This window comes from Notolepis coatsorum (assembly GCF_963971535.1).
Source record: "Notolepis coatsorum genome assembly, chromosome: 8".
Classification (NCBI taxonomy): domain Eukaryota; kingdom Metazoa; phylum Chordata; class Actinopteri; order Aulopiformes; family Paralepididae; genus Notolepis; species Notolepis coatsorum.
Window position 1 is genome coordinate 135,802,682 of NC_140172.1, and position 12,711 is coordinate 135,815,392.

The 12,711-nt window shown below is 43.1% G+C and overlaps 1 protein-coding gene across 1 annotated transcript in view; it reads left to right on the plus strand.

Moving 5' to 3' along the window:
* Positions 1-1,319: 1,319 nt before the first annotated feature.
* LOC311233589 (NACHT, LRR and PYD domains-containing protein 3-like) overlaps positions 1,320-12,711 on the plus strand; it is a gene marked incomplete at both ends in the record, with an annotated part of 264,968 nt that continues 253,576 nt past the window's right edge. The window contains 4 exons of the mRNA XM_084320556.1: positions 1,320-1,347; positions 2,135-3,785; positions 3,916-4,092; positions 4,241-4,414. Of these exons, the coding sequence (XP_084176682.1) occupies positions 1,320-1,347; positions 2,135-3,785; positions 3,916-4,092; positions 4,241-4,414 (2,030 nt within the window). The remainder of the gene's footprint in view (positions 1,348-2,134; positions 3,786-3,915; positions 4,093-4,240; positions 4,415-12,711) is intronic.

Genomic DNA, 12,711 nt, shown 5'->3' on the forward strand with positions numbered 1-12,711 from the left:
TCCACGCTACGTTAGGTAGCCGTCCACGCTAGGCTAGCTTGGCCTTGAGGTACGTTTCAGCGTCTCCAACAGACATGAAGCGTAATCTGTCCCCGCTCTCCTCCGTAATCATCAGTTTGGCCGGGTAATGAAGACTAGGCCTCAGCCCCCGTTTGTAAAGTAGTGCCATCACATCGCGGTACGGTGCTCGCTGTTCCAACACAGCCGGGGTATAATCCTCATAGAAAGCAATTTGATGACCGTCGTACTGCATCTCTGTCTCCCTTCTCTTTCTGGCCTCCCGGATCACCCGTTCTTTGGTTTGATAATTATGGAACCTGATGATAACAGGCCTAGGCTTTTCACCCTGCTTCGGCTTAGCCGCTAGCGACCTATGTGCACGGTCCAATTCTGGAGGGGTAGGGAGGGTTTCTGCCCCAAAAACCTGGGATAAAAGGGTGGCAAAGAAGGATGTTGGTCTCGGGCCCTCAATCTGTTCTGGTAGTCCAATGATCCGAAGGTTGTTACGTCGCCCTCGAGCCTCGAGGTCCTCCGCTTTAGCCTTTAGCATAGCATGGCTAGCCCTCAGATCAGCACATGTAGCCTCTAGCGACGCAATTCTTTCGCTTACAGATTCCGCATTCTCCTCCAGGGACTTGACCTGCTGTCCGTTGTCGGCCACGTCCGATTTCATTTGGTCAAGTTTATTTTCCAGAGTGGTAATGGCTTTTCTGAACTCGGTGGTCATAGCCTCTTTGTGGTTTTCAAGCAGGGTGGCCAGCCAGGCCTTGCTAAAAGCGTTGTCAGCCTCCTCTTCATTCTGAACATCGGCCCGTTTTGGTCTTGGAGTCTTGGATGTCATCTTTGCGAAGATAAATATTTAGTTAGCTGTATCGATACTTGCATATAAACAAGAATTATGAGGGTTTGGAGTCTTAAAACGTAGAATTAAAAAAAAAACATGAGGGAGAGAGGGAAAACGCGTCCTACTCCCTGCTCACCATACCGGAAGTCTCGCTTCTTCGCTAGTTTAACTTGTATAACTTGTATTTTTTCCTTTGGATTTAAGTTTAACCACAAAATAAACGTATGTTTTTAACTACCGGTAACTTTAATAACGGTACATCTGCCGTACAGCAGTGCCAGTGCAGTTCAATGATTTTTTTTTGTTCAGTTCAATGCAGTTCAACTGCCAGTGCAGTGCAATAACTAAATAATACAAAATAATAATTTGTTTAAAATAAATCAGAAAAAAACCAATGTAATCTCTTTGAAAGAGATGTCCTTTAAAGGTTCATGCTTCTCCACATCTCTGGCTGACATCACCATTGTGATGCATAATGGTTAGGCGCTTTGTGTTTTCCTCAAGTGAGGGATTCTCTTTTGTCGGGTCAGCAGCGTTTTGTACTTGCTGAAGCTTCTCTCTGTATAATTATTTTTTAAGTTTAAATATTATTCTTTTTTAAGTTTAAATATCAACATTATCTGGCCATCCTCAGTAAATACTATCAAACTCCTCTGACCTCATCTGCACACACACTATAAAAACAAACTGGATATTTGGACTAACGTTTGGCTACTTGAGAGAGAGGGAGGGAGAGAGAGAGACGCAAGTCTGACTATTACGGAGCGAGCACTGCGTTCCGAGAGAGAAAGAAAGAGACTAATTTACTGCGTTCCGTTATCCCGGAATGGATTTGGTAGCTGTCATTTCATCACTCCATGCAGTAGACCGTGCAGCGTCACCGTTTTAGAGTCGTAGTGAAGATTGATTTATATGAAAACCGATTTATGTATAATTTAAGCAAATTCCACACCATTCCGCGATAATTCAGAATTCTGTGAAATCCTCTGTGATTCTGCGATCGCGGATTCCATAGGGCCCTACTTTACACCTGTATCACTATACATTATAATAAAACACAAGATACTTGTGCCCTAATGATGACGATAAATTAACGCTCAATTAACAACCGAATTCAGTCGTATACATTCAAAACATTCTTGGTAAATGTATATATTCCCCAGTTAGACATGGACATTTCCAGTGGTTATTCTGATAAAACTAGATTAGTTAATGTAGGTATAAAATGCTTAGCACTCAAATCTACCATATAATTCATTAATTGATGTCCTGTTTTCTATCTTCATTCAGAAACTCTTCGTGTGAAGTGTCGTCGTAAACTCAAATCTAGGTTGAAGAAGAGGTTCCAGTGTTTGTTTGAGGGAAACGCTAAAGAAGGAAACCCAACCCTTCTGAATCAGATGTACATGGAGCTCGACATCTCAAGGGGAGGGAGTGGAGAGGTCAACACTGAACATGAGGTCACACAGAGCCAAGCAGCATCCAGGAAACCAGTGAGCCCAGAAACGCTGATTAAAAGTAAAGACATCTTTACAGCCTTATTTGGACAGGATAAAGCAAACCGAAGAGTGATGACAAAGGGAGTGGCTGGCATTGGTAAAACGGTCTTAACACAGAAGGTCACTCTGGACTGGGCTGAAGGAAAAGCCCACCAGCATGTACACTTCATGTTTCCATTCAAGTTCAGAGAGCTGAACCCACTGAAGGGGAAACAATACAGCTTGGTGGAACTTCTTCATCACTTCTTCTTGGAAACCAAACAAGCAGGAATCTGCAGCTACGATGAATTCACAGTTGCGTTCATCTTTGATGGTCTGGATGAGTGTCGACTTCCTCTAGACTTCCACCACAATGAGGTCTGGACTGATGTCACAGAGCCAACCTCAGTGGACGTGCTGCTGACAAACCTAATCAAGGGTCATCTGCTTCCCTCTGCTCTCATCTGGATAACTTCCCGACCTGCAGCAGCCAATCAGATTCCTCCTGAGTGTGTTGACATGGTAACAGAGGTACGGGGGTTCACTGACCCACAGAAGGAGGAGTACTTCAGGAAGAGATTCACAGATGAGAAGAAGCTGGCCAAAAGAATCATCTCGCACATCAAGACATCAACGAGCCTCCACATCATGTGCCACATCCCATTCTTCTGTTGGGTCACTGCTACAGTTCTGGAGAACATACTGAGAACAGATAAGAGAAGAGAGCTGCCAAAGACCCTGACTGAGATGTACGAACACTTCGTGGTGTTTAAGTCCATACAGGGGAATAAGAAGTACCATGGGAGAGTTGAGACAGATCCACACTGGAATGAAGAGAGCACTCCGACTCAGATCATTCGGTCTCTGGGAAAACTGGCTTTTGAACAGCTGGAGAAAGGCCACATGACCTTCTATGAAGCAGACCTGACAGAGTGTGGCATTGATGTCAGAGCAGCCTCGGTGTACTCAGGAGTGTTCACACGGCTCTACAGAGAAGAGCGTGGGCTGCACCAGGAGAAGGTGTTCAGCTTTGTCCATCTGAGCATTCAGCAGTTTCTAGCTGCTCTTCATGTCTTTCTCTCATTCATGAACAGTGGTGTCAATCTACTGTCTGAACCAGAGTCAACCTCCTGGTGGTCGAAGCTGGTAACAGACACATCTGCTATGAAGGCTTTGGGGGAGAGGGAGAATGGACACCTGGACCTGTTCCTCCGCTTCCTGCTGGGTCTCTCACTGGAGACCAATGAACTGAATGACTACTCTCTGGTGAAAGAGATCCAACAGTACCTCAGCTCAGGAAGGCTCTCCACTGAAGAACTCTCCCCTACTCAGGTGTCAGCTCTGGTCTTTGTGTTGCTGACATCAGAAGAGGAGCTGGACGTGTTTGAGCTGAAGAAATACTCTGCTTCAGAGGAGGCTCTTCTGAGGCTGCTGCCAGTGGTCAACGCCTCTACTATATCTCTGTGGGTACATTTATATGTTAATACATTGTATTCTCTTAATGCTTATTCTTATTATTACTATTATTATTATTATGTATTAAGAAATAATACACCACTTTTCAACAATTAATTGTATCTATTGCATATCCAGACTTGGTGACTGTAACCTCTCAGAGAGATGCTGTGAAGCTCTGGCCTCAGTTCTCGGCTCCAAGTCCTCCAGCCTGAGAGAGCTGGACCTGAGTAACAACGACCTGCAGGATTCAGGAGTGAACCTGCTCTGCTCTGCTGGACTGGGGCGTCCACACTGTAGACTGGAGACTCTCAGGTCCGTTTAAACTGTTCTATTCCATGTTGATCTTATATGATTATATTATATGGAAGATTTATGCTGTTCTCTCTGGTCTGTGTTCTTCCTCGTCATATTTGTAGCCATATTCTATTATATTCTCTACTGTTCTATTAATCTTCTTCAGGTTTAAGCAAAACAGCCTCACAGTGAAATGCTGTAAGGAGTTATCATCAGCTTTCAGCTCCAAGTCCTCCAGCCTGAGAGAGCTGGACCTGAGTAACAACGACCTGCAGGATTCAGGAGTGAAGCTGCTCTCTGCTGGACTGGGGAGTCCACACTGTAGACTGCAGACTCTCAGGTCAGTGTTCCTGGACCAGTTCAACAGACAACCATTTAAAACATATTTTAAAAACATCAGATTAAAAAGAAATATGTACATTTGGTGTGTTGGTTGAATAATTAGTACCTGTGTATCTGAATGTGTGTGTGTAGGCTGGCAGGCTGTCTGGTCACAGAGGAAGGCTGTGCTTCTCTGGTCTCAGCTCTCAGCTCCAACCCCTCCCAACTGAGAGAGCTGGATCTGAGCTACAATCACACAGGAGACTCAGGAGTGAAGGTGCTCTCTGCTGGTCTGGAGGATCCACACTGGAGACTGGAGACTCTCAGGTAGGATGTGGTACTTTTTAAAAACATTTAAAAACATCAGATGAATAGGAAATATGTACATTTGGTGTGTTGGTTAAATACTAGTACCTTTGTGTCTCTGTGGTTTTAACTTATGTGTGTGTATAGGCAGGGCTCGAAATAAACTTTTTTACTCTGTAGCACTGGTGCTCCCAACTTCAAAAAGTTTGGAGCACCAGCAAAAATGTAGGACCACCCACCAAAATGTAAGGAGCACCAACAATATATATGTAATAGATTTTTTTTATTGATAGAAACGACTATAACTACTGTAATGCAGTAAAACAGTGGAACTAGCCTTAAACTATAGTATAGTGTAGACATAGTAGTGTAGCCTGTAGTGTAGACTAGGCATGTGCCGGTATGACATTTTGAGGGTACGATAACCTTTGGCGAAAATACCACGGTTTCATAGTATATCACGGTATTCGGTACATAATCTTTTTTTTTATTTAAACAAAACATCTTTTATTACAGTGCACAAACACGCACATCAGCTTTTCTGTAAGCGTTATTTAAGAATGTGTGAAGACTGTATTATACACAGAGTGAACTGTCTGACCACTTTCAAACTAAGTACAGAATAAAAAATACTTCCAAATAAACGTTCATGATCATGAATATGGAGGCTACATGTCGAAAGGGCAATACGTTTTGTTAATGTAATCTACTTCAAGTTTCAAGTTTCTTTAATAGTTGTCATACAGAAGTACAGAATACTTTCATACAAAATGCTTCTTACTGTTACGCTCCAGAGACTGTGCTAGACAAGATAGTATCAAATAACATAGTATAGCATGTAGTTTAGAAGAAGAAAATGAGGTCACAGTGTTCGGTATAGACATATGTACAATGTTCTGAGTTACCATATAATATACAATACTATGCAGTGTACTAATGTACAGTACTATATAGTGCAAAGCAGAAATGGGATGAGGTACAATTTAGGTACAATTTACAGTAAGGTGTACGAGTTGTAGTGCAATCCTTCGTCAATAAATATAAAGTGTGGGGAGTGGGTGCTACAGTGTGTTTGTTTAAAGTGGGTGTGTGCTATAAAGTGTGTGGAGTGGGTGCTACAGTGTGTTTGTTTAAAGTGAGTGTGTGCGTGTGGATGTGTGTGCTATGTGCGTTTGGTGGTTGTTGTTGTGTAGGGGAGGATCTATGGTGGTTGTTGTTGTGTAGTGTTCATTCATTGTTCGTTTAGCAGCCTGATGGCCTGGGGATAGAAGCTTCTTCTGAGTCTTTCTGTGCTCGCCTTGAGACTCCGGTATCGCTTGCCTGACCGCAGCAGTTCAAAGAGGCAGTTGTTTGGGTGACTGGAGTCTTTAATGATTCTCTTAGCCTTGCCCTTGCAACGCTTGTTGTAAATGTTCTGGAGGGTGGGGAGCCCCCCTCCAATTGTGCGTTCGGCTGAACGTGTCACTCTTTGTAGTCTGCTTCGGTCTTGTGCAGTGCTATTCCCAAACCAGGAGGTGATGTTGCCGGTCAAGATGCTCTCTATTGTACATGAGTAGAAGTTCTTAAGGATCTTCTGACTGACTTGGAACTTCCTTAGGCGCCTGAGGAAGTAGAGGCGTTGTCGTGCCTTCTTCACAACACTGTCAATGTGTGTGGTCCATGTCAAGTCCTCGGATATGTAGGCTCCGAGGTACTTAAAGCTGTTGACTCTCTCAACCGGTGCCCCGTCGATGCTGAGGGGGCTGTAGTCCTTGACCCCCGACCTCCTGAAGTCCACAATCATCTCCTTTGTTTTGCTGACGTTCAGGGAGAGGCTGTTTTCCTGGCACCATCCCGCCAGGACCTTGACCTCTTCCAGGTAGGCCCTCTCGTCGTTGGCAGAGATCAGGCCCACCACCACTGTGTCGTCAGCAAATTTGATGATTGTATTGCTACTCCGCTGAGCCACACAGTCGTGTGTGTACAGGGAGTAGAGGAGGGGACTCAGAACACAGCCCTGGGGGGCCCCTATGTTGAGGGTGATGGATGAGGAGGTGCAGTTGCCTGCTCTCACCACCTGGGGTCTGCCAGTCAGGAAGTCCAAGACCCACTGGCAGAGGTCATAGTTCAAGCCCAGGTCCCTGAGCTTGGCTATGAGTATGGAGGGGACTATGGTATTGAATGCCGAGCTGTAGTCGATGAATAGCATTCTCACATAGTTCCCCTGCCTCTTGTCCAGGTGTGATGCTGCTGTGTGCAGCACATGGGCTATGGCGTCCTCCATGGACCTGTTGGGGCGGTATGCAAATTGCAGGGGGTCCATGTTGATGGGGAGTGAGGAGCAGATGTAGCCCTTTACTAGCTTCTCAAAGCACTTCATGGCTATGGAGGTGAGAGCTACAGGGCGGTAGTCGTTGAGGCAAGCAGGCTTGGATTTTTTGGGTACAGGGATAATAGTGGACTTCTTCAGGCACAGATGTGTGTTATATAGCCTAGTACTATTCTTACTGGATTAAACATACATTTAAACAATTCATCTTTTGTGGTGGCGCAACATAATTCACACACGGAACTATGTGTTGGGGATAAGGGTTCCGCATGGACCATATTGTTTGTTTATGTTCCTGTCGGGCAAACTAGCTCAACGTCAACAGAGTGTTGACGTTGAGTTGATGTTTAACACTAGGGATGCCCCGATCGATCGGCCACCGATCGTTATCGGCCGATAATCAGTATAAATATGCGATCGGTGATCGGTGATAATGCTTTATTTTCGCCGATCGTCAAAACCGGTCTCACTCGCTGTCGCTGAGTTCTGTCTCGGACACCGGGTGGGGCGGCGTCTGCTCATCCCTCCAGCACGCATGTAAACACGGGTCTAGTAGTCTAGTGGGACGGGACACGGGAGGACGGCGTCTCCCTGAGCTAACGTTAGCTTAGCTACCGTTACAAAATGACCCAGTCAACTATTCACTTTTAGTTTAATACATGATGAGGCATTGTCTAACCGAACGGTATCTAGCCGGCCAGCTACCGATAGCTCCTGACATCAACAAACGCTCCAGCAAGTATAGTAGAGACGTGTATGAGGTCTGTTAGGTGTTAGCTGTTAGCTCATGTTAGCGCAAGTTAGTTCACTGTTCAAAACGAAATGTCCCATTGAACTAAATAATTCACTGAGGCGTTGTATTAACGTTATATATCCGGCTAGCAGTAGCTACAGATAGCTCCTGATATCAATGTCTTATAACACTGATTTGATGCGTATTCGAGCTGAGGGCTTGCTGAGCACAGTTAAGTAACGTTATACCAATAGGGTCCAGGTGCAGCTCCGGAGAATCCTGGCCGTAGCTGGAGGCTACTCGAGTACACACAGACAGTGGAGCTTGTTGCGTGGTGGCGATGTCTCGCAGATAATACAAGTACAAGTCTAATTATATAATATATATATTTTATAAATTTTTTTTTTTTAAATTATATAAAATAAAATGTAATTTCTTTTAATCAAAAACGATCAGTATCGGTATCGGCCGGTATGGCTCACGACGATCGGTGATCGGTATCGGTGGCAAAAAACGTGATCGGGGCATCCCTATTTAACACTTTAATCGCCAAAAACGCTGGACCACGTCTTTCCCCGCCATGCTCCTTCTGCCAAAGACGCTGGACCACGTCTTTGATATCAATATTTCAAAAATCTGTGATCGAAATCATATTTCTCCCCCGGAGACTTGAGATCTACTGTTGAGCCCCTCTCAACTCTCCAACGGTTCAAGAGCGCCATCTGGTGGCCGATCGGCGGATCGCCCAGAGCAGAAACAGGAAATGGAAGCTGGTGCTCATTTCAATTGGGTCCGATCACTCGGTAATAGTCCCAGGACTCGAGCTAGACACAACGGATAGCAATCCGTTACCAATTACTTGATAAACAACATGATTTGGACGTATATACTATTATTAGAGGTGGGCATAGATTATTTTTTTAATCTAGATTAATCTGCAATCCTGGATTTAATCTAGATTAATCTAGATTAAAATGGCTAAAAAAAAAGAAAAAAACCTGCCGAAGGCATTCAAAATATGTGTGTTCTACCCAAATAATGACCAGAAGTATAGTAACTTTAACGGCCCAGCTCTAACTATTATACAACCTGGAAATGGATCGCATATTTCTACATCCCATAATAGGAATATTTCTGTTCCACGCTCATCGCCCAACGCTATGAGGAAGCTACGGTAAGATTCAGCGTTATTTTTTAACGTGTTCGATACTAACTGCTCTAATGATCATATCACCCACACTAGATGAATCATCTAACGTTGGCCACGGAATTATAAACGACCCCCCCCATCCGGTCAACATCAGATGATCAGTAGTAACTTCTAGAAGCACGTCCATTTGACATTTTTTATCTCGCGCAGATTCCTATCAAACTGTATTTCATCATCAATATAATGCATTTGGGGCTATAAATCACGTTCTGGAGAAAGCTGCAGAAAATGATAAAAACATACTTATACTTTAGACTGTATTTTAGTATGAATATGTGAATGAAAAAGTATAACGTTGCTACACCCTGAACAATAGATATAGGACGTTGAATGGGCCATAGTAATGTCAATTTAGCAATACAATTTAAAAAGTTATAGCCCTGCAAAGAAGGTAAACATCCCCATAGATAAATAGAGCTGGCGTGGGATGGTTTATTCTGAATTTAAGCCTGGCAATCAAAGTGTTAATACATGTTTTTTTTTTATATATATATATCTTTTATTGGTGAAACATAGGTGGTACAGAGAAGCAAAAGTTAGTTATCAATGTATAACATATCACCATGTTTCTTTTTTTGCTTTTATGGGACATGACGAGACACGGACAGGACTGAAATTGAACAGGGACGACGAAAAACAATAAAGACAAGAACTAAACAAAGTCGAAAACAGGCAAAAAGAAAGCAAAAAATATATATATAATGATAATAAGTGAAATTAAAAATAAAAATAATAATGGTGATGATAATAATAAATAACCAGGATAGAATATACAGTGGGGCGGAGTTTACAACAGGGTATCTAAGGTGCTCACCTCAGAGAAGAAGTATTTCTTTAGGATCAGTATTTCTCTAGGATCAGTCAGGGTCAAGGGATGTGAGAGTGTTTGTGAATGTGATTAGAGGTTGCCATCTGTCATAAAAATAGGCAATTGAGCCTCTTAGAGAGTACTTTACCTTTTCCGATGAAAGATATGACATCAAGTCCTTGAGCCAGGAGGTGGTGGACGGTGAGCTTGGGCTTTTCCACTGCAGGAGGATACGTCTATGGGCTATGAGTGAAGCGAAAGCTATGACATCTAGTTCCTTCCTGGAGAAACCAGCAGGTGTAAGGGGCACCCCAAAGATGGCTACCAAGGGGCATGGCTCTAGGTTGATGTTTAGGGCTTTGCCTAGCGTATCGAAAAAACAAGACCAGAACTCAGCCAGCTTGGGGCAGGAGAAGAACATATGGGTGTGATTGGCTGGTGACAGGCCACACCTGTCACAGATATCGGGTGTGTCTGGAAAAAGGTTGTTAAGTCTAGCTTTTGTAAAGTGGACCCTGTGCAAGATCTTAAACTGAATTAAACTTAGACGAGCACACAATGATGTGTTATTGACCCTAAAGACTGCCTCGTCCCACTGTCCATCAGCCAGGTCGAGCTCAAGCTCCGCTTCCCATTTACCTCTAACCCCTGCAAGTGAGAACACTTCCAGTGAAGATATGAGATCGTATAGGGTATAGATCCCGCCTTGTGCCTTGGGAAGAGAGAGTATTTTGTTCACCACTGAACCTGTTGGGGACTGAGGAAAAGGTACAAGATGGGTACGAGCGTAGTCATGGGCCTGAAGATAGCGGAATAGGTGAGAATGGGGTAAGTTAAACTTAGCTTGGAGATCTTCGAAAGAGACAAATGAGCCCTCTAGATATAAGTCTAAAAAATACATGTTTAGCGTTGTCTATCCTATATTATCCTTCGGCACTACACTTTCATGATTATGAATATGTAACGGAACGTAGGCCAATCTCGCTAATGTTATTCGACCTAAATCAATTGGCAACATATCACCGTACTACTAGCTAGCTGGCTAACGTCAAAACGTTATGTTATTTATACTTGATGTCCAATTATCTAGCAGTCTCAGTCAATGAGTCAACTAGATGTCCCCCTTGGAAGGGTGTGGGCGAAATTACTTTTACTTAAACCATTGAAACAATTCGGACTTTATAAGAATGTTCGTTTATTTGGACTTTGATGTCCAGCATCCAATTCATCCTTGTTGTAATAATCACCAGGTGGTCAATTAAACAAGTGGTTAGCTTGTAGCTGATAGTTAGTAGCAGCTTACATCCAAGCATTAGTGGATAATGTTAGTAGAGGTCGATATGGTATTTGGTAATGTTCAACCAAGTCGACTCTGATGATGGTTCGTTGATAGTTAGGTTGCAATTTAGCAACCGGTACTTGATAGTGTAGCCAGACGTTTTAGCCAGGTAACAGTTAGCCAGATATTAGTTGGTCTGCATGTAGTTGGTCTATAGTCAGCATTAGGGATGCACCGATATGAAAATTGGCCGCCGATACCGATACCGATTGTTCAACTAACACTATCGGCCGATACCGATACCGATATTTGTATATTTGTATATAAGTATTTGTAAAAATTTTTTTTTTTTTTTTTTTTTTTAATTTTTTTTTTTTTTAATGAAACTACTGTATATTTGTATGTGTATGTTTGTATTTGTAGGCCTCTTTACTTACTTAAAAAAAGGAAACATCAAGAAATATGTTTATGGTATCACTATCTCTCTCCCAGTATCGTCTTGCGGCCTGCAGAGGGATACTATTTTCTCAACCAGAGCTTTCAACCAATGCAATGGAACCATTCTTGCGGCCTGCAGCAGGATACTATTCTCTCAACCAGAGCTTTCAACCAATGCAATGGAACCATTTTGATTGACAGTCGATTCGGCCAATTACGCCACACCGGTGACCGCTAGCACCCACCTCCTGCTGTCCTTACCACCAATCGGCAAGCGTTTATAAATTTTTCTACTTCCGGGCATTCTGTTTGCGAGAGCAGAACACACTTAGCTACGTTAGCTGCTCGGCCCGCCGACCGGCGCTCCACGCATGACCAAATGAGACATAATGATTTTACTGCAACAAATGTTATAATAAAACAAAGCCTTTCTATACATTTGTCTGGTTGAAAACTTTATTAACAGATTGCAGAATGTGTAGTTGGGTACGGAATGAGCAACGGAATGGAACCGAGCTATGAACGTACTAACGGAGTAATGCCTTGTTTACTGCTATCTTCGGGTAAATAATATGCTTGTTATTGAACGTGTAACACTTCATTTTAACAGCAGATACTTTCTTAAATGCCATCTTCCCGAGAGAGGGTGTTGACGGGGAGTTGTGTTATTAATAGCATTGAACAGCTAACCGAAAGCTAGCGTTAACTATTGTTAAAGGTTTAGCCATAACGTTACCTTGGCTAAAGTTGCGGCTATTCATAATGCAGCAATAATGACTGCAGACCTGCAAGCAAAGTACAGCAAGTTGACAAAGGAGTATTCCAACGCAAATCACATTTTCACCAGTAACGTTAGTCTTGCATCTAATAGCTAATAACGTAGCTACGTTAGCTGCCCGGCCCGCCGACCGGCGCTCCACGCATGACCAAATGAGACATAATGATTTTACTGCAACAAATGTTATAATAAAACAAAGCCTTTCTATACATTTGTCTGGTTGAAAACTTTATTAACAGATTGCAGAATGTGTAGTTGGGTACGGAATGAGCAACGGAATGGAACCGAGCTAATGAACGGACTCGGAGTAATGCCTTGCTGCTATGGGTAATAATAATATGCTGATGTTATTGTCCGTGTAACACTAACTATATAACGCTAATGCCACAAAACGAATGCCTTGTTAATCATAAGTAGTTACTTTGATGCAGTAGATTGTGTGTGTGTGTGTGTGGG